We start from the raw sequence: 19984 nt of genomic DNA, 5'->3' as shown, positions 1-19984 counted from the left end.
GCTGCAGTCCATGTGATGTAGGTACACTAACAGTGACTTCCAGAATTTTGACCCAGCGATAGTGAAGAAATGGTATTATTTTCCAAGTCAGGATGGTGAGTGACATGGGGGGGGGGGGCACTTCCAGGTGGTTGTGCTCCCATGTATCTGCTGCCCTGGTTCTTCTAGATGGTAATGATCATGGGTTTATAAGGTGCTGCCTAAGGAGCCTTGGTGAATTTGTGCAGTGCATCTTGTAGATGGTACACACTGCTGCCACTGTTCGTTGGTGGTGGAGGGAGTGAATGTTTGTGAATGTGGTGCGAATCAAGCGGCTGCTTTGTCCTGGATGGTGTCAAGCTTCTTGAGTGTTGTTGGAGCTGCACTCATCCAGGCAAGCTGGGGGTATTCCATTACACTCCTGACTTGTGCCTTGTAGACGGTGGACAGGCTTTGGGGAGTCAGGAGGTGAGTTACTAGTCACAAGATTCCTAGCTTCTTATCTGCTCTTGTAGCCATTATATTTTTCTGGCTAGTCTAGTTCAATTTCTGGTCAATAGTAACCTCCAGGATGTTGATAGTGGAGAATTCAGTGATGGGTAAGCCATTGAATGTCAAGGGGCAATGGTTAGATTCTCTCTTGAATTCAAATTTCATCATCTGCTGTGGTGGGATTTAAACACAGGTCCCCAGAGCATTACCCTGGGTCCCAGCGACAATACCACTATGCCACCACTTGCCTAGATTCACTCTTGTTGGAGATGATCATTGCCTGGCATTTGTGTGATGCAAATGTTGCCTGTAACTAGTCAGCCCAAGCCTAGATATTGTCCAGTTCTTGCTGCATTTGGGCTGGAAAGTTCTGGCCTAAGGCTATAAGCTCAAAATGAGGAAGACAATTTTTAAATCAATCCATGAAAAGAACAGATATGATACATCGATTTTTTATTTCTGGTGCAATCATGTACAGTAACTGCTGTTAACTTACCCCATTTAGCACAAGGATACAGACTGAATAGATCATCCCAATTGCTGCAATAACTGTCAGGCATACCAGGAATCGAAAGGCATCTTGATATAGTTTGAAGTCCATTGGTTTTGGGAACATAATGGACCTCACTAACTCCCCTTTGGTAGTAGTAAAACCTGAAGTGACAATTTCATTGGTGATAAAGAGAAGAAGCTATTAAGGACATAATTAAATTATCAGTTATCAAGTTGTTTTCGATAGCAATATGATTGTGAAAGATAAAACAAATCTTTTCTATTCTGATATACACAGATTACCATTGGTTTGAGGAACTGCTATTTCCATCATTACTAAAGATGCTACACAGTATTACATACTGTAAACTATTTAAGCTCCTATTAGTAAAAGTTTTCCTTAGTGGATGAAGAATCCATCCTCTTGCAGATCTTGACAATGCTAATATGTGAATAAATTAAATCTCAATGATATCCTAACTATATTTTCTTCTTTCAGCTGAGGAAGAATCAATGCTTTTGCTCTCATCTTCCTTCCCAGTCATGTAGCTGAACCCATTGGTGAAAATTGAGGAATCAAAGCTTTACCTTTCAGTAACACAACACATTGCTGCAGCATCAATAACTCTAGTACCTAATCTTAAAAACACAAGAAGGCATGCTGAGTTAGATCTCCATGTATACCACTCAGATATTAAGCATCACTTAGATGGAGTGCAGGAGGGAAAATCAGGCAGGTTAGGATTATATGTAAGGAATAAACCCCGATCAATTTTCCTTCCAATAATTATTTTATGCATTCTACCTAGGTGATGATTAATACATAGATGGTGAGGACAAAAAAATATATCCCAACTGAAATGAAATGCAATGCAGCAGGTGGAGAAGTTATATTCCACAACATTAATGGGAACATTTACACTCCAAATAATTTATATTTTTTATCTCATAGGAGACATACCTGTTCGATAGACAACAGCTTTTACTTCACCCTGGCCTGTTGCCTTTGACTGAATCACTTGGGTTCCACAGAAAAGGATGTGGCGCTTGTAATCTTCAGTCGAGCCCTTCCAACAGCAAGGGATAGCTATGCTTGGCAATGGTGTCTTTGTTACAGGAATACTTTCACCTTATATAGTAAGATCAAATAATAAATAAATCAACGAAGTTATCAATCAAAAGTAATTGATTACTGTATTCCCCGAATTCACAATAAAGCAATCAAGCAGTAAAAATATGTGGAGGTTTTCTGTTTCTGGCACTACCCAAGAGTCAGGTCTGCTGGATTTTCCAGTTCATTATCTATAGCAGGCAAGCTCCTGAAATTATTTTGAATGACAGGCTGGAGCTCACCACAGTCAGTGGTGGTGGTGGGGCAGGAGGTGGTGGGGTGTGGTGGGTGGGTGAAAGTGCTGAAGAGGAAGGGAGACAGTATGCTGCATCAGTTCTTAAAGGGCTATAGCCTACAATTGCAGGGTAAGTGACCACAACAGGAACATAGGAACAGGAGAAGGCCATTCAGCCAATCAAACCTGCTCCGCCATTCAATACAATCATGGTTGATCGAACACTTTGATGCCTTTTACCTACACTATCCCCATAGCCATTTATGTTATTGTTAATCAGAAATCTATCAATTTCTACCTTAAACATACTCAATGACTGAACTTCCATGGCCCTATGGAGTAGAGAATTCCAAAGATTCACAACCCTCTGAGTAAAGAAATTTCTCCTCATCTCAGTTCTAAGTGGCTTCCCCCTTATTTTGAAATTGTGTCCCCTGGTGCTAACCCAACCAGGGAAAGCAGCTTACCTGCATCTACCCTGTCTATCTCTTTAAGTATTTTGTAGGTTTCAATGGGATCACCTCTCATTCTTCAAAACTCTAGAGAATACAGGCCCAGTTTGCCCAATCTCTATTCATCTGCCATCCTTGGAACAAGTCTGGTGAACCTTTCTTGCACTCCCTCTATGGAAATAGTATCATTTCTGAGGTCAGGGGACCATAACTGCACACAGCACTCCAGGTGCGGTCTAACCAAACTTCTATACAACTGAAGCAAGACTTCACTACTCCTGTACTCAAATCCTCTTGCGATAAAGGCTAGCATTCTATTAGCCTTCCTAATAGCCTGCTGCACCTGCATGTTAGCCTTCAGTGACTTATGGACAAGGACATCCAGGACCCTTTGTACATCTACATTTTGCAATATCTTACCATTTAGGAAATACTCTGCTCATCTACCAAAGTAGAATACATGACTAACAGTTTAGGAAAGGGGCCCCTCACCCCTACATGGTTTTATCCATATATGATTTCTGACCTACATTAAATGGTTGACTGCTATTGGCCTTGAGGAAACCAGAGATGTCCAATTAATGCTCACTTGCTAGTGTCACGCACAATCAATAACAAAAGGAATGAAAATTCTCGAATGAAAGAAAGAAAATTAAAGCTATACTGAATAAAATCCATCCTAACATCACATGGTAAGTTAGAGGCTCCTGTCAACTTAGTATGCCCATTGGTAGAGCCCTGTCACATCTTAATGATGCAGGGATAACCACCTTCTTCAAATTCTTCGAATTTCTTTTGTTCTCCAGGAAGGAAGGAATATAAGAAAGAGGAGTGGGAGTAAACCATATAGCCTTTCGAGACTGCACCATCATTCTGTATGATCATGACTGATCTTTTGCCTCAACTCCACTTTCCTGCTCACTCCCCATATCCCTTGATTCCCTTGTTGGAAGTCAAAAAATTATCTGACTTACAGAAAAAGGAATTTCCAACTCAATCTATTGCTCTATTTCTCTATTGCTTCAATTTTTCTATCCCTGAGGACATTTGATGTCCTTTGCTTTATTGCTCTTGAGGTGGCCACTAGCATATGTACAAGTGACAATTAATTTCATAACTTTTAATTTTTCAGAGAACAAGTAGGATAAGATTGGAACACAAGTGAAAAAGATTTATCGATTTCACTTATAATTTCCACCCCTCTCTCACATGGTCTATCTCCAACACTTCCCTTCCCTTCCTTGGCTCCTCTGTCTCCATTTCTTGTGATAGACTGTCTACCAATATTCATTATAGGCCCACAAACTCCCACAGCTATCTTGAGTACAGCTCCTCTTACCCTGCTTTCTGTAAGGACTCCATCCCATTCTCCCAGTTTCTCCTCCTCTGTTGCATCTGCTCCGATGATGCCACCTTCCAAAACAATGTCTTCCTTTTTTTTCAGTGCCAAGCTTTCCTCCTGGCTGAGGTTGACAAGGCCCTCAACTGTTTCCAACCCATCTCTCACACCTCTGCTCTTACACTTTTCCCTCCGTCCTAGAATAATGATTGGGTTCGCCTTGTCCTCGCTTTTCACCCCACCAACCTATGCATTCAAAAGGTCGTTCTCCGCCATTTCTGCCAACTCCAGCATGATGCCACCACCAAACACATCTTCCCTCGCTTCCCCTGTCAGCATCCATAGGAACTGTTCCCTCCATGACACCCTGGTCCACTCCTCCATCACCCCCAACAACAGATCCTATTTCCACGGCACCTTCCCATGCAATTGCAGAAGGTGTAACACCTGCCCCTTTACCTCCTCCCTCCTCACTGTCCAAGGCACCAAACAAACACTCCTTTCAGATGAAGCAGCGAATCACTTGCACTTCCTTCAATTTCTGCTGTGTTCACTGCTCACAATGTGGTTTCCTCTACATTGGGGAGACTAAACGCAGACTGTGTGACCGCTTTGCGGAACAGCTTCGGTCTGCCTGCAAGCATGACGCCAGCCTTCCTGTCACTTGCCAATTCAATTCACCATCTTGATCCTGTGCCCACATTTCCGTCCTTGGTCTGCTGCAATGTTCCAGTGAAGCCCAATGTAACCTGAAGGAACAATATCTCATCTTCTGATTCGGCACTTCATAGCCTTCCGGACTTAGAGATCAATAACTTCAGACCATGAACTCACTCCTCCATTTTGACCTTTTAAAATGTTTTCTTCCCCAAACCCCTCCTGCCATGGGGCTATCTATAACTTGTTTTGCTTTCACAGAACACTGACTCTTGTTCTGCTATTAACACATTCTGCTACCTAACCTTTATGCCATTATTTGCACCCTCTTTAGTCTTTAACATTACCATTAACACTCCCTTTGTCTTGTCTCCATGACATCTTTGTCAAATCCCTCCTGAGCTCCCACCCATCCCTGATCTTCTATTTTGCTCCACCTGCTCCACTAAACATCCTCTCCAACAGTTTAAATCCAACATACTTCCACCTGTATAGATAAAAGCAAAACACTGCAGATGCTGGAAATCTGAAATAAAAACAGGAAATGCTTGAAAAACTCAGCAGGTTTGGCAGCATCTGTGCAGGGAGAAACAGGGTTAACATTTCCAGTCTGTATGACATCTTCAGCATTTTCTGCTTTTATTTCACACTTCCACCTCTCTTCAGCTCTGAACAAGAGTCATTTGGAAGCAAAACATTAACTCTGTTTATCTCTCCATAGATGCTGCCAGACCTGCTGAGACTTTTGATCATTTTCTGTTTTTATTTCAGATTTCCAGCATCCTCAGTATTTTGCTTATATTTGGAAAAGATCCTTACCTGTAAGCATGCTCTCATTGACAATGCAGCCTCCATGGATTAGTACGGCATCACAGGACAATATTTGCTTATTGCCCATAACTAAAAAAACATCACCAGGTGCCAGCTCGCTTGATGGCACTTTCTCATATGCTGTAAGTACAAGCAACAATTTGTAAACTATTCAATCCACTTCGGTTTATGTGCTCTGTACACTTCTGAGTAAATTATAACATTAATTTAGTGGTACTAAATCTGGTAATATAAACCTGTAAGAGAGAGGAAAAGCTGAATCTGGTAAGATGTTCTGTGCTTTTGAAGTCTTAGGAGAGAGTGAGCTAGCATGGGAAACCATACAATGAATATATTTCAATATACTGAGGATGCAGAGAGGAGAAGGAATGTGTAAGATGGTATAATTGTAGCCTAGAAGAAAAACATGTTTAGAGCACCAATGTCTAAAGTAATATCAATAAAAATAATCAAGAAATAATACAATAGACTGATAGAGGCTGAAGATGGGAGGCTATTTAATGAAAGGAGCTATTATCGAGGAGTTGCTCGCTCTCTCACTTAGAAGATTGATATCTACTGCTTGTCACTGTCTGATTGCTGGTGTGAAAGAAAATGCTATTAAAGTAAATGATACAGACAGGTAGGTCTTGAAATGATCCAGCAATAGACAACAATGTCCAAGGAGATTTTAACTTGTTCAGCCAACTGTGCAACAGGCATAGTTGTACATTTTTCCTGTGCCTTTAATTTATTCTAAATAGCGACATGGCTTACACTGCATCATTTAACATAGTTTAATTCCTGAGCTACAGACTCCATTTTTTGCCTGTCTCACAAAATTAAGGATAAGCTACAAAGCTGCACTCTCATTGGCTAGGTTTGGATTGGGGGAGTACAGATCAGGAAATTGCAAGTGTGCTGCCATTATATTTAGTCCATTAATTTCTATTACTTTTTCTAGAATTTCTCTTTCTGAATGTGTAGGTGCAAGGTTCTAGAGCAGGTTAAAATGCTATCAGTGTCTCTTATAGGTTGTGGGACCATGATTAACATTTATTAATGAGGCTCTGACTGAACTCCAGGAGGAGCCTCTTCAGCTATCAAGTATACTGGTGTTAACATTGCAGATTGATGGGAACAGAGTGGAAAATGGAACTAGTGTTCTAGATTTTCCTGCAGTCTTTAATATTCTGACATCAGGGCCAAATGGGGTTCCCTGCCCAGAATTGTTGGCAGTGAGACCAGGAGCGCAATGTTCAGGGAGGAGGCCTCATAATTGGTCACAACAGAGCTTGCTGTTCTTGGAGTGATTCTTGATGTTGCCGACTCAGAGGGCCAGCAGCTATGGAGCATCAGCAGGGAAAGATGAGTGCTGCTGTAGTAGGTTGGAAACCACAAGGGCACCTCATATGGAGACACCCTTGGGGGCTTGGATCTAAATCAAAATTGATGAGGGTTGAAGTCAGTAGGCCTCTTGGAGAAGAGGGAAATTCCTGTAGAGGAATTGTTTTGGCCATAGTTATGACCTATTGGACCCGCAGCCACGTTTTTGTGCCATGGACCGTCTGGCTCCAAAGGCTCCCTGGCCTGCTATAGGTGGGCCGGCTCCATTGACCTGGCTGCTTCTGCACAGGGTGGGCTGCTATTCCGCCAGTGGCAAAATGCCAGCAAGGCTGCAAAATCACCCCTAATTTTGACCTAAATAATTTTAATTGGCTACTGGCATCTATAAAGTGGGCAGCCAATTCAATTCCCAAGCCACCCATTGGAAAGCTCTTCAGCAGTGGGAATGCTTTGGAGAGATAATCCATGTGGCTGGTCTCCATTTTCCTCAACCCTCCATCCACCCCACCCTGCCTCCAAACCCGTCACTGTGGCTAGAAAATTTTGCTAAGTATGTCAAGTGATTTTCATTTGTTAATGGGATAAAGCAGCATGTTTTATTACTTCTGATGTTATGAGTATCGAAAGGAATTAAATTGAGCTTTCCTGAACAGTATTCTGCGTGTTCATTTATAAGGTGTAAAATGAGTTAGATTCTTATTTCATAACTGACCTTATTTTGAAGTGTTTTTCAGTCACTGGTGGAGGTGCTTACAGCCCCTTGCAATGTCATCATCCTGGTTTGGACCAGCCTCCCCCATGGCTCAAGCTAACAGTGCAGCCTTGCAGTGTATGTTAGGAGGATGACTGCAGCTGAGCTGAGAGTACAGCATGCAGTCCAGTGGGCAAAGCTGCCGCCAATCGGTCAGGTGAAGTGGGGCAGAGGTGGTTGGGGTTCTGGGGTTCAGTGCACTAAACTCTGGCCAAATGGTGGCCAGCACTCTCTGGGATGTGTTAAGGGGCCTTCAGACTTAACCAAGGGAGGTTCTTAGAACATCCAAAATAACCCACACATCTCTATCTTTCATTCTGCAGGAGGAGTACATCAGGAGCATGGAGCTTGGTGAACTAGCTGTATGCCTCATAACATACAGCGAGCAGAGATAATGGAGAAGAGAGCAACGGAGGCGTCTGGCTGTGCCAAGGCAGGGGCAGCACATCCAGGAACAAGGGATGGCTGGGGCTTCCACATACGCTGCTGAAGAGCCACAAAAAGCTGTCGCTGGCCAGCGGCTAGCTAGACCCATGGTCAATAGACGTTGCCTTTCATTCCTGCAGATGACCGAGAACCAGTGCTGCTGAAGACTGCATATGTCTAGGTAACTGGTCAGTCACATCTACCAGCTACTGAGGATTTAGTGCCACCGGGACATGGAGGGCATCCACTGCCAGTGACTGTGAAAGTGACTGTGGTGCTCAATTTTTACACCAGTGGCTTTATTCAGGGCTCCACAGGTGACCTCTGTGGGATATCACAAGCCTCCACCCATAAATACATCCATGAGGTCACGGATGCCACACAATTTGAACATTTCGCCTGGGACCAAGAGAGTCAGGATGCAAGAGCAATTGGATTTGCCTAGATCTCAGGTTTCCCACAGGTGCAAGGTTCGATTGACTGCACTCGCAGGTCTCCATTGCAACAAACGGTCAACTATGTCAACTGCAAAGGATTCCATTCGCTAAATGTGCAGCTGGTTTGCAACCACCACAAACGCATCCTGCAGGTCTGCGCACGGTTTCCAGAGAATGTCCCATGACTCCTACATTCTCAGTTGGTCACAGATCCCTGACGTCTTCCAGGGCCCACAGAGGCTGGAGGGGTGGCGCCTTGGGGACAAGGGCTACCTGCAGAGGCTGTGGCTGATGACACCTGTGCGGCATCTCAGACTACAGCAGAGCGATGGTGTAATGAGGCTCATGCTGCAGCTTGCAACTTGGTGGAGCAAACCATCAGGAAGCTGAACTGAGGTTCTGGTCCCTGGACCAGTCTGGTGGAGCCCTGCAATATAGTCCACAGAGGGTTCATGCATCGTCATTGCCTGCTGTGCCCTTTACAACCTGGTGCTACAAATGGGAGAGGAGCTGGCTGAGGAGGAGATGCAGGAGCTGGGGGTCTCCTCCAATGAAGAAGACGTCAATGATGATGAGGGTGAGGAGGTCCTAGGTGATGATGACGGCGATGAGGCCCTCTCACTGGCCAGACAAGGCAGGTGCACTCGGGAGGCCCTCATAACGTGGAAACACCATAGATCCTCACATTGAATTTATGAGCTTTTGATTCCAGTCTGGCTTATGGCAGACTGTCATGGGGATGTAATGGAGCCCTCAGTTGCTCAATTGCAGGAGGATGATGACGACGTCCAGTGAGGACACTCCATAGACCTTCACATCGCATCTGAGAATGTCTGACTCCTGTCTGGCCGAGGGCAAGTCACTTCCGCTCTGTGATCGGGGTCGTTTCATGGAGATGCAGCCATGAAACTTTAAAAGCATCTGATCCTTTGTCCGCCTTCAGCACCTGACCCCTACGGGAGCACAGCATCACTGGTCACAGATGCTGAAGAGATGGGGCCATGCCCAGCTTAAAAGGTGCTGAGAGCACAGAGAGAGAATGACAGAACTCTGTGACGCATGCCCACGACATTCTGGCAGCAATGACAAGCACCAAGTCAGCACTAATGTGTCCAGGGAGTGTGTCACTTTGGTCTGAATGCTGCACAAGGCACAGGCAAGAGGCCCTGGACTGAGACACCCATTGTTACCTGGTGCAGAAAGGTTTCACACCTGAGTGACATGAACATTGCTTATCAAAACAAGGTGACATAGATAGGGAGACATTCTTGGGAGCTTTTTCACAATCGTGAACATTATACACAATTAACACTCATGCCCAAGCTGTGCAACTACATCTTCTTAAATTTCCTAACCCCGCCGTTACATCTTGGTGCTCCCTGGACATCCACAGCGGAGGTGGAGGCAGCTTGCTGACTGCTACACCCTGGCTGTGATGACCTTGATGGTGTCCTCTGGAGGGCCGAGACCTGGAGGGCCCCACCTGCTTTCAGGGGCCTGCTGTGTGGCAGTGGCACCCTCCTTGGCCTGTGGAGTTGGGGCTGCTGAGGTCAGAGGACGAGGGGATTCGGATGGACCAGACATTCCCAGAGTCATCTGGATGGGTAGCCCTGGGGGGGTACACCCATTGATCTTCCTCCCTATGGGTGCTTGATGGCTCCTGGCTGACTCCTTGAGGAGAGGGGATGGCTGGAGTGAGATTGGGCTGCCCCACACCCCTCTCGCATATACACTGTCGGAGGCCAACTATGGTATTGACGATAGAGTTCAGCCCACTCAATGGTGCAGGAGCAATGCCCTGGACCATGGTCTCCATGACGGCCATCATCCGACCAGTGTTGACCTTGATGCATTGGCATGCAGATGCTATCACCTCCGTCTGAAGGCAGGTGGACTCCTCCATCATGCCTTACAATCTGAGGAGTGCAGCAGACATCTCTTCCTGATGTTTCTAAGCTTGCCTTTGCAGCTCCAGAAACTGTGACATGACTGAGTCCAGAGGTTCGTTATCTGACTTGGACTCAGTGAATTTCAGGCCTCCAGCAGTCCTCTGAGTGCTGGACACCTGGGAAACCCCTGCTACCACCTGCTGTGGATCAGAAAGTGTGATGCGCTCACCAGATTGTGATCCCAAGGCAACTCTAAAGCTAGGTCCCACCGAGCTGTGTGTCTCTGCACTGGTAGAGTGTGTGAGTGAGCGCTGTGATGGGTCTTCAATGAAGCTGCGTTCAGATTCCACTTCAGAAGTTTATTTGGGCTTGATTGGAGGCCTTGGGTCATGGTATCCTTCAGCTGTTTCCCAGATGTGCCTGCAAAAGCAAGGAGAGGAGAGATGATTCGTGCATGGGAGTGCCTTGTGAAACAGGACACATCACTCACAGCATGGTTGTCTGATCGATGTTGCACTGCTGGATCCTCACTTTGTAGAGCTGCGCCAACCTCACCATCAGTACAGGAATGCTCCAGATTCTTGCTTGCCAGCTGGATAGCTCTGGTTCAAAGTCCGTGAGAACTCTAATTTCAGGCATCCCTCCACCAGTCTGTGACCTCTCCCTGTTGTTGTTTGCCAGCTTGTCCTGCATGAATAGAGATGGAGAGAGTGCAAGCAGGACACCTGCCAGGCCAGATGATAAGTATGCCTGACATGCTTGCATGCTGAGTGGTCCCATGGATGGGATGAGGACAATGAAGGTGTGGTTGAGAGAGTGAATGGTGATGTCCTTTGAACTGGCAGTGAGTGAGGGCCCTATGGATGTGTGCTGAGTTTGAGAGTGTGTGAGCTGAGAGTGATGAAAAGAGTAGTTGACCCTGGTGGAATGAAGGAGATCATTCTTCCTCTTGTACTGGGTGTTGGCTCTGACCATCATTACTACCACCTCCCAAACCGGATTGGTAATGTGCTGCCCATCTTGTGACCAGAGCGGGGGTAGAAGACATAACAGCAAGCTTCCATAGCATCCAAAAGGTGCTGGAGGGACACGTCAATGAACCTGGGTGCTGCAGTCTTTTTGCCTTTCGGGGCCATGTCTTCCATGCAGCAGTCCTCGGCTAGAAACACTGAGAGTCGTGTGCATGGCTGTGCTTTAAATATGGTGCCCAGGGTGATGAAGCAGCGAGATGATGGTGTGGCAGGTGAATGAGAGACTGCCCACCATTGAAACAGTGTGTGTCCCGGGAATGCATAATTAATGCTGCAAGATTGGGACAATATGGCGTGAGAAGCCACCATTGTAGGTGATAGGTAAAACATTCTTTTTCCTGCCCGCTGCCTCACTTAGTACAAGTCTGGGATGATTCTGCCTCTAATCTGATAAATGAAAGTCTTAAGTCTCCTCTGCTACAAGACTGTTATGGTTCAGAGTGAAATTAATTTTGTTAGTCTGATCCAACTAATTGGTATTAGTTTGCAGGACATTTCTGCCCATACATTAGTACTAAATTGAGAAGGATCCTATAAAAATTAGGATGTGCATTGCAGGATAATACTTGGAAGCTTTTATTGGGCATATTGCTGGGCAAAGAATTGGCACATCCAAGAGAAGTTTATTGCAAGGATCAATATTTCAACTGTGTACATGAAAGTGTTAATAACCCTGACAGCAGCAACCTATACATTGTTGTCAAACAACAGATAGTGTGGTTTCATTTAGTAATTGAAGAGAATAACATCTGTAACTTAACCACTGACTTTTGCAATATAGAGATAGAACAAGATCACGGTGAAATTGTCAGAATGGAACTTGCCAAGCATTTACTATTACAGATGTTGATATTTTGATATTGATATTTTTGTAGTTTGGTTCTTTGAGGCACATTTTTTAAACAACTTATGTATTGGTTTTCTTTATAAAAGTCATATCGAGTGTAGTATTAGAGATTGAGCAATGTGTTTTTAGTATAACACAAAATGATTGCTTGATGAACCAAGAGCTGACAGGAAGAGGGTTAGGTTGTGGACAGACAACGACCAGAAGAGATGGAACATGCCCAGACACTGACCAGACGAGAGAGAACATGCCCAGACTTGTAGACAGAAATGAGTCAAACTGCATCAACACACACACACAACCCTGGAACAAAGGACCAGCCCAGCATGGTTTGAATGCTGCAATCAGGATGCGGGCAGTTGTGATGACCCCAAGGACCCATCATATCATTGGGGTTGTGGGGGGGGGGGTGTAATTTGAGGCTGAAAGCACTGTGCCAACGAGAAATTGACATCACTGCAAATATAGGTCCAACAGACAGTTATAAGAACCGAATATGCAGGAGACTCTTGGCTGCAGTTGGTCAGTTATCAACATGAGCTACAGAACGGGATGGTTTGACCACCCTATCTTGTCTGTCTCACAAGAAACCGAGGTTTGTGAGTATACACCAGCAGGTATGTGTATCAGAATTTTTTACATTGATATCGATTTAAATGCTAAGGGGCTTAGGTTAATAAATGTGTTGCTAGTAGCACAAGTAAAGTGTATATTAATTAATTGATATCCAAAGTAGACCTACAAACCACAAGGGTCAAGTAGCTGATCCAGGGAAGAGGGTAACCTACACAATGAACAAAAATATACAAATAAGGAAGAAAGATGAAGGAATGAATGATGCATTGTGAAGTAAAAGCAAACCAGGCTGAGGCATTATTTGAACATCCAAATACAGCTCTAGCTATCAAAATGATTGTATTTTGAAATCTTGAAATGTTCGCAAACTTGTGCCTTCAGGCATTGAAAACTGCTCACCTCCATCTTTTCTGCAGACGGTGACCATCATGTTATTGTGAGTTTCCACAAGTTTGTACAACTTTATAGATTGCTGCAAACAGTAAAGTAACATAAGAATTTAATCTGCCTACTCTGTTACCTTTTCCAATTAAATTAAATCGTAATTCATCAGTTAGATCTCAGAACCTGAAGTGAAGGTGTAAGTGCAAATTAAATATGCATTTTCTTAACAAATTTCAAATGAAAGATTTAAAAGTTCAGACATGTTTGGAATCAGAAAGCAAGCAGTTGAATTGTAAAATATTAATGAAGATAACACCAGGCACAGCTTTAAATATTATCTCTGCTTTAAAACTCACCTGACGCACATCATACACAGAAAAGGCAATGGAAATGAGTGACATAATTATGAGTGCAACTGAATATTCTGTGTAATCCTCGGAAAGCCACAGACACACACTAAATATTTGAAATGTATAAAATGGATTTAAAACCTACAAAGAAAGAAAAAGAAAGCCAAAAAAAGTTATCTGTTTACATTTAAATTGGGAAAAATAATTAAAAACCACATAAAATGAAACTTACCTCTTTACAAAGTAGCTTCCAAATGGGAGCAATTTGGATTTCAATTGTATTACGTCCAAATATTAACCTCCTGCATTTAAACATTATAGGGTTATTAGAAAGAGGACCAATCTCCATTTCACTGCCATTTAAATATGCAATAATGATGATAGAAATGTACATAAATAACTTCATTGCTAAATCTTTTTGTTTATGAAATGAGGGATATAGATTCACACAATGTGAAAAATTAAACAATATTCCAAATTAAAGCAAACACCATCAATTGAATAAAATGTAACGTTTGTCCTCTGTCCAATAAAAGTTAAATAAATAAAAGCCCAATACGCTTAACATCTGTTGCAAGAGGAACAGACTTAACATTTCAGGCCTATGGCCTTTTGACAGGACCTACAAAAGTTAAAACAGTCTTTAAGCAAGTACAGAGACAGGTAAAAGCAGGGAGAGGTGGGGAGGAAAGAACAAAAGGGAAAGCCTGTGGCAGGATGAAAGGCTGGGATGTTTACATGACAAACAGATGATGGTTAAGACAAAAGGCTGGTAATGGGACAAGTAAATAAACAAAAGTTGAGTCTAGAGGAAGCATAAATGGAAACAGCAGAACCATTGCTGGCTTTGAAAAAATGGAACCGATGGTTAGGATCTGAAATATCTCTAATTTTTGCCAATTCTGATGAAAGGTCATCGACCTGAAAAATTGGGAGTAATTTTAACCCAAAAGTAACATAGTAATTATGTTACTGGACTAATAATCCAGGGTCATGAGTTCAAATCCCACCACAGCAGCTGGAGAATGAAAATTCAGTTAATTAATTAAATCTGGAATTAAAAAGATAGTATCAATATTGGTCACCATGAAACTACTGGACTGTTGTAAAAACCCATCTAGCTTACTAATGTCATTTTGGGAAGGAAACCTGTTGATCTTATCTGGTCTAGCCTAACTGCGACCTCCGACCCACAACAATGTGTTGGCTTTTAACTGCCCTCTGACATGGCCTAAGGAAGTCCCTGGATTATTAGTAATGGGCGATAAATGCTGTTGTTGCCAGCAACATCCACTTGAACAATTAAAAAAAATGGAAGGATCAGGTGGAAAGTTAAAATGTAAGAAATTTCAAAACTAAACCTAATCTACCCACTTCCTGTTTTAATCAAGGCTACATGCCCCAAATTTTATCTGCATTCCATCTTTAATGTTGGCTGGCTGGTTTTCCTTAGCTTCATGAAACCCAGTAGCTGAAGGGAGGTGAGTGCCTTTCCAACAATGCTTGTGGACCAGGAAGAACAAAAGTCCAAGCCCCCACCCATCAAGCTAGTCTGTAAGCATCCCCTGTGACCAGATGTCCCCAACCACTCCCCCACCAAATGCTTTTCTGATGTCTTCCATGACCTGCGATTTCCTCCCTGACAACCCACCGACCCCATGTCCTGCCAGGCCTGTGAAATTCTCCTCAGCCCTTCTGAAATCTTCTCTATAACTGTAAAAGTGATTATCTGTGTATTACCAGTGCACCACAATTTATTTTATACAGAATATCTCAGCATTATTTTTGCAATTCTACCTGCATCCTTCCTAGCCTCCCCCAGGAACCCCAACCCAACCATAACCAATCCCTCATGGATTCTGCAGCCCTACATGCCTGACACCCATCAGCCTGTCAACATGGCTGGTTGTGACCAGGAAATGGATTCTAGATATTGTAATCAGATATTAGCGTTAAATTCGACAGGACCAGAAGGAAGCATGTACTCCAGGATTACTGTGTGTTAAACTTCGCCCCCAGCAAAACCCAGCTCTGTTTCTCGCTCCACAGATGGTGCCTGACCTGTTGAGTATTTCTAGTGTTTTATGTTTTTAGTTCAGTTTTCCAGCATCTGTAGTATTTTGCTGAAAATTAAATCAAACTGTCCATGGGGATTGGATGGTACAGGGAGTAGGAACACCAATTTTTCACCTCTGGGTACTGGCTAAAATAATCTGTCTTCTCCTTCTGTTAGTATTGTAGAAGCCACAATCAGTATTCCAGCCAATAACGAATATAGCCGTGATCAGAGAAAACTTGGAGACCAGTCAGGTCACTGGGCTATGGGTGTGCACTCACATCAAAACCACTGAAATGCTTAAATCTTATGTCAGTGTTTGAAATGTCTAAAGCTTTGTTGCATTTCTTTGGCAAGGGGCAAAAATGTACAAGACATACAATGCAATTTTAAGAATTTACTTTTCCAAAAGAAGATAAATAATATTGCATTTACAGTGTGAGTTTGGTGTGCAATGAAAATGCAACTTAACATGGGTCTTAAAATTATTGGCAGGGTCCATTTCTATCACTGTTTTGCCCATTTATTCAATCTGCCATAGTTTCTTGTTTGGGTGGAAAGCCCTTTTTCCTATGCCCATCCCTTTACCAACATGCACAGGCAGATGAGTTGATTGGCTTAAGGAAACATAATATACTCCATTTCTATCAAGATCAGTTGAATTTGTTTAAGTGAAGCACAGGCTTGTGAACAGCTGATCTAAGCACTGGCAATAAACCTTTTACAGCTGCTTCAGGCACTTATGCCCATTTTCCATGTTGGGACCAACTACTGAGTTGCACTTTAAACTGCAGACTGAGAGTGACTTTGATCACACCCTGCTTTCTATCCCATCCACAGTGAGGGATACTATTGATGAGCTCAGGTTGGCACTACATTCATACCAGTAAACAAAGCAGGGACACAAATTGCAACATGGATTTTTGGGACCATTATATCTAAACAATAAACATCTGTTTATTTTTCAGCTTTCATCAAGATGAGAGATGTCACTGGCAAGCTTTAGAACATTTTTTTAAAAAGGTTTTGTCACCAGTCAAAGCATGTAATGAGTGAAGTTCCTTCTCCTCTGCCCCATCACTGGCTTACTAATCAACCTCAGATTTTTCACCTCGCACACAATCCACTTTTAGTGATTGTTGAAATGAAATGGGCAAGTTATTGTCAGCATTGTTCCAAATATTGTGTAAATGTTCCTGTAAACATAAACAGAATTTTGCTCCCATGAGGTGGTGTGTTTGGAGGTGGGCAGGCATGAAAGCTTGTGCCGCTGGCCATTGGGCCACTTTGCTGGTACTATCCCACCCTGGACCATTTTCCTGGAGGCAGAATTGGGGTCAGAAGCCCACAAGCAAAGGGGCAGCAATTGAGGTGAGTAAATGGCCTATTGAGGCCAATTGTCAGTAACTGACTAGCCTTTTCCAGTCGGCCTGTTTGTGCCTCAAGGCATCAGACACTAGGCCAGCTGCCTGGAAGCAGTTTCCCAATGGCAGACAGAGGAACCAGTACTCCAGGAGGCTTTGAGGCACCACCCACCCCAGCCCCCCCACCACCTGCCATAGGCTGTCCATGGTGGCCTGGCAGCTGTAGCTATTTTTTAGTTTATAAGCTTAAAAAGTTGCTAAGAAGGAGTCTCAAGCTGGAAGCGCTCTTCTTCTCTTCCCTGCAATGGCATACTGCTGTTCCTTCCAAGCTGGAGGGTGTCCTATTGGTCCTCCAGCTTTGAGGGTCCGCCTACCGAACTAAATTTGACAGTGAGTCGGCCCTCTGGCCATTAATTGGCCAACTTAGGGAAAACCACTGCTGGGTCACTGCCACACAGGGTCCCCATAGGTTAATATCCTAACCTAATAAATTGTCAGTACTGCATTGTGAAATGTTTACAACCAAAAATAAAGCATTAAGTGCCCAAATTTCTTCCAGTTCTGTTCTGGTATCAGTAGTCTGATTTCCATAAATAGTGTAGATGCCAATGTCATTTGAGGCTTGCTTGGAGTGCTAGCCTCAGGTGGGGAAGGAGAAACTTGCTCTGGCACGTTGCCATAGTATCGGAGAGCTAGCAATGAGAACAATTATTTTTCAAACTCGGCCTATGTTCCGAGAACAATTTAATAGAAATGGTTTCTCAACAACAATCAATCAAGCTGTGATCAATTGCAATAGGTAATCTCTGGCCTTTATAATCTTCAAAACCCCAATACCCTTAATATTACTGAACAAGTATGCACCCGATTTTCTTGCTTTTATGAAAATGGAAGACGTTACATTGTATGGCTTAATTTTATTGTATGATATCCTTCCATCATTTGCACAGCATTTCAATACACACACCCAAAATCATCAATGAATTTTGATGAGTGGAAAAGAAGTGGGGATCTGGTGGAACTGGGATCCACCCTGATTTCCAACCCATCCATCCAGATTCTGCTTATTTTGGAGTGAAAATTCAACCCCCAAGAAGTTTGGAATTCTGCAGCTTGTTCTGAAAGCATTTTAACTGAGGAGCTTTTTGTGGTTTTTCACTCGTTTCTGTTTTGCATACACCCATTTTGTTTATAAAACTTCAGCAGAACATTTGTGTGTAATATTTGAGTTTCTTAATTTATGCACAAATCACATAGAAGAGTCTCTTCTCAGAAATACTTGATTTAAAGAAGGAAAATTACTGTTCACATTTATGGCAACATGTGCAAAATCAATAATTACAAGCCCTAAAAATGGATATGCAACCAGGTAAAGTTAGTTGACCATTAAATCAAATAATAGAACATTTTCTCTCTCTGTCTCTTACACACACATTAACAGAATGTATTATCAAGCCAAATTATTATTTTTACTAACTACCTGATAGTTTCTTCTGTGGTTGTCAATCCAGAGCCAAATGTATAACAAATACCAGCACAGGACTGGCTGTCTTCCAGTACTCTGCATAAAGTAATGAGTTAAAGAATACATTTGAAGAAGCTTAAAATTAGCTTTATTTAATTAATTAATAAACTTCCAGAAAAACAGAGATTTGCAAAAACTTACTCAGCTCTAACGAACTGCTTTTCATTAAGGTCCCAAATGTACCTGATCTTTTTAATTTCAATATATCGTACCTATAAAGGTCAGTCAAGAGAATAAAAATATTTTGAAAAATGAATTTTATCATATAAACAGACAATATCAAATACAAATCTTCCTGATATAAAAGCAAAATACTGCAGATGCTGGAAATCTGAAATAAAAACAGAAACTGCTGGAAAAACTCAGCAGGTCTGGCAGCATCCATGGAGAGAGAAACAGAGTTCACGTTTTGAGTCCATATGACTCTTCTTCGGAAGACTTCTGAAGAAGAGTCATATGGACTTGAAATGTTATCTCTGTTTCTCTCTCCACAGATGCTGCCAGACCCACAAATGTTCCTAATCTCTTCCATTTCAACTAAATTAAGAGCTTCAGAAATGTTGCTGCGGAGATATTTTTAACTACAAAAAAAAACTATTGAGACGAAAGCAGAATTTGAAAGGCGACTCTTACTTTTAAATCAGGTTTCATGATGATTCTGTGCAGCAATGATGTCTCATCAGAGAGAAGCGAATGTTGTTGTTCAGCTCTTGCAGGGTCACTGACTAAAGGCAAGTGAATCCACATTACTTTCTTCTTAGTCCAGATTTTAAATTCATCCTGAACAAAAAAAGGAAAAAAATAATTACTGAAAGTGTGTGTTCATTTCGTAAATGTCTAATCATGAATCCAAATTCCATCAATGGACTGGGAGCAAATTGCTAATGGGCTAGAGTTTAAGCCCCACCACCAGTGGGTTTGAAGCCATGGGGCACATAAAATCATGTGGGTAATCTCCCTGCCACCTACATGCCTGCCCCAGACCAGTCTGAAATTTTAGGAGGCGGGAGAAGGTGTTGAGTGGCCCCATCTGTCCTTGCACCTATTGAGGCCCTGATGGTCACTTAGGGTCTTCATCCTGCCACCTCTGGTATTTTTCACATGAGCTAATTCCTTTTGGGGCCCCCTGGCCCATCAGAGGCACCCCACTCAAGAACATCCCCCCCCCACCATTTAACCTTCCCATCCCAGTCTCTTGAACCTAGCCCTCCACCCCCTCCTCCACTCATCCTCTCACCCCCACTTATCTCCTTTGCCACAACAACCAATCCTGGACTTACTTGTCAGTCTGGGTTTCTTAGTACTGGGGGCTGCTAGTCCCAGCAATGGCTACCGGTGGTGCTGCTGGGACTACATAGCTGCCGGCCTTCGGATTGGCCAGCAGCTGTCTAAGGCAGGTCTTCTCCTGAGAAAGGGTGAAAAATCTCAACTTAA

The 19984-nt window shown here is 43.1% G+C and overlaps 1 protein-coding gene across 4 annotated transcripts in view; it reads right to left on the bottom strand.

The window, feature by feature from the left end:
• The window catches only part of LOC121269648 (probable cation-transporting ATPase 13A4), a 130692-nt gene that overhangs the window by 84541 nt on the left and 26167 nt on the right, over positions 1–19984 (bottom strand). For all 4 annotated transcript variants that reach the window (XM_041174422.1, XM_041174413.1, XM_041174431.1 and 1 more), the window contains 9 exons: positions 19184–19330; positions 18692–18762; positions 18506–18586; positions 13838–13907; positions 13612–13746; positions 13271–13343; positions 5577–5708; positions 1925–2092; positions 968–1125 (listed from right to left, as the gene is read on the bottom strand). In XM_041174422.1, coding sequence (XP_041030356.1) covers positions 968–1125; positions 1925–2092; positions 5577–5708; positions 13271–13343; positions 13612–13746; positions 13838–13907; positions 18506–18586; positions 18692–18762; positions 19184–19330 — 1035 coding nt within the window. The remainder of the gene's footprint in view (positions 1–967; positions 1126–1924; positions 2093–5576; positions 5709–13270; positions 13344–13611; positions 13747–13837; positions 13908–18505; positions 18587–18691; positions 18763–19183; positions 19331–19984) is intronic.

Source organism: Carcharodon carcharias, chromosome 2 (assembly GCF_017639515.1).
Source record: "Carcharodon carcharias isolate sCarCar2 chromosome 2, sCarCar2.pri, whole genome shotgun sequence".
In the NCBI taxonomy this organism is placed as follows: Eukaryota; Metazoa; Chordata; class Chondrichthyes; order Lamniformes; family Lamnidae; genus Carcharodon; species Carcharodon carcharias.
This window is presented reverse-complemented; position numbering and strand designations above follow the sequence as displayed.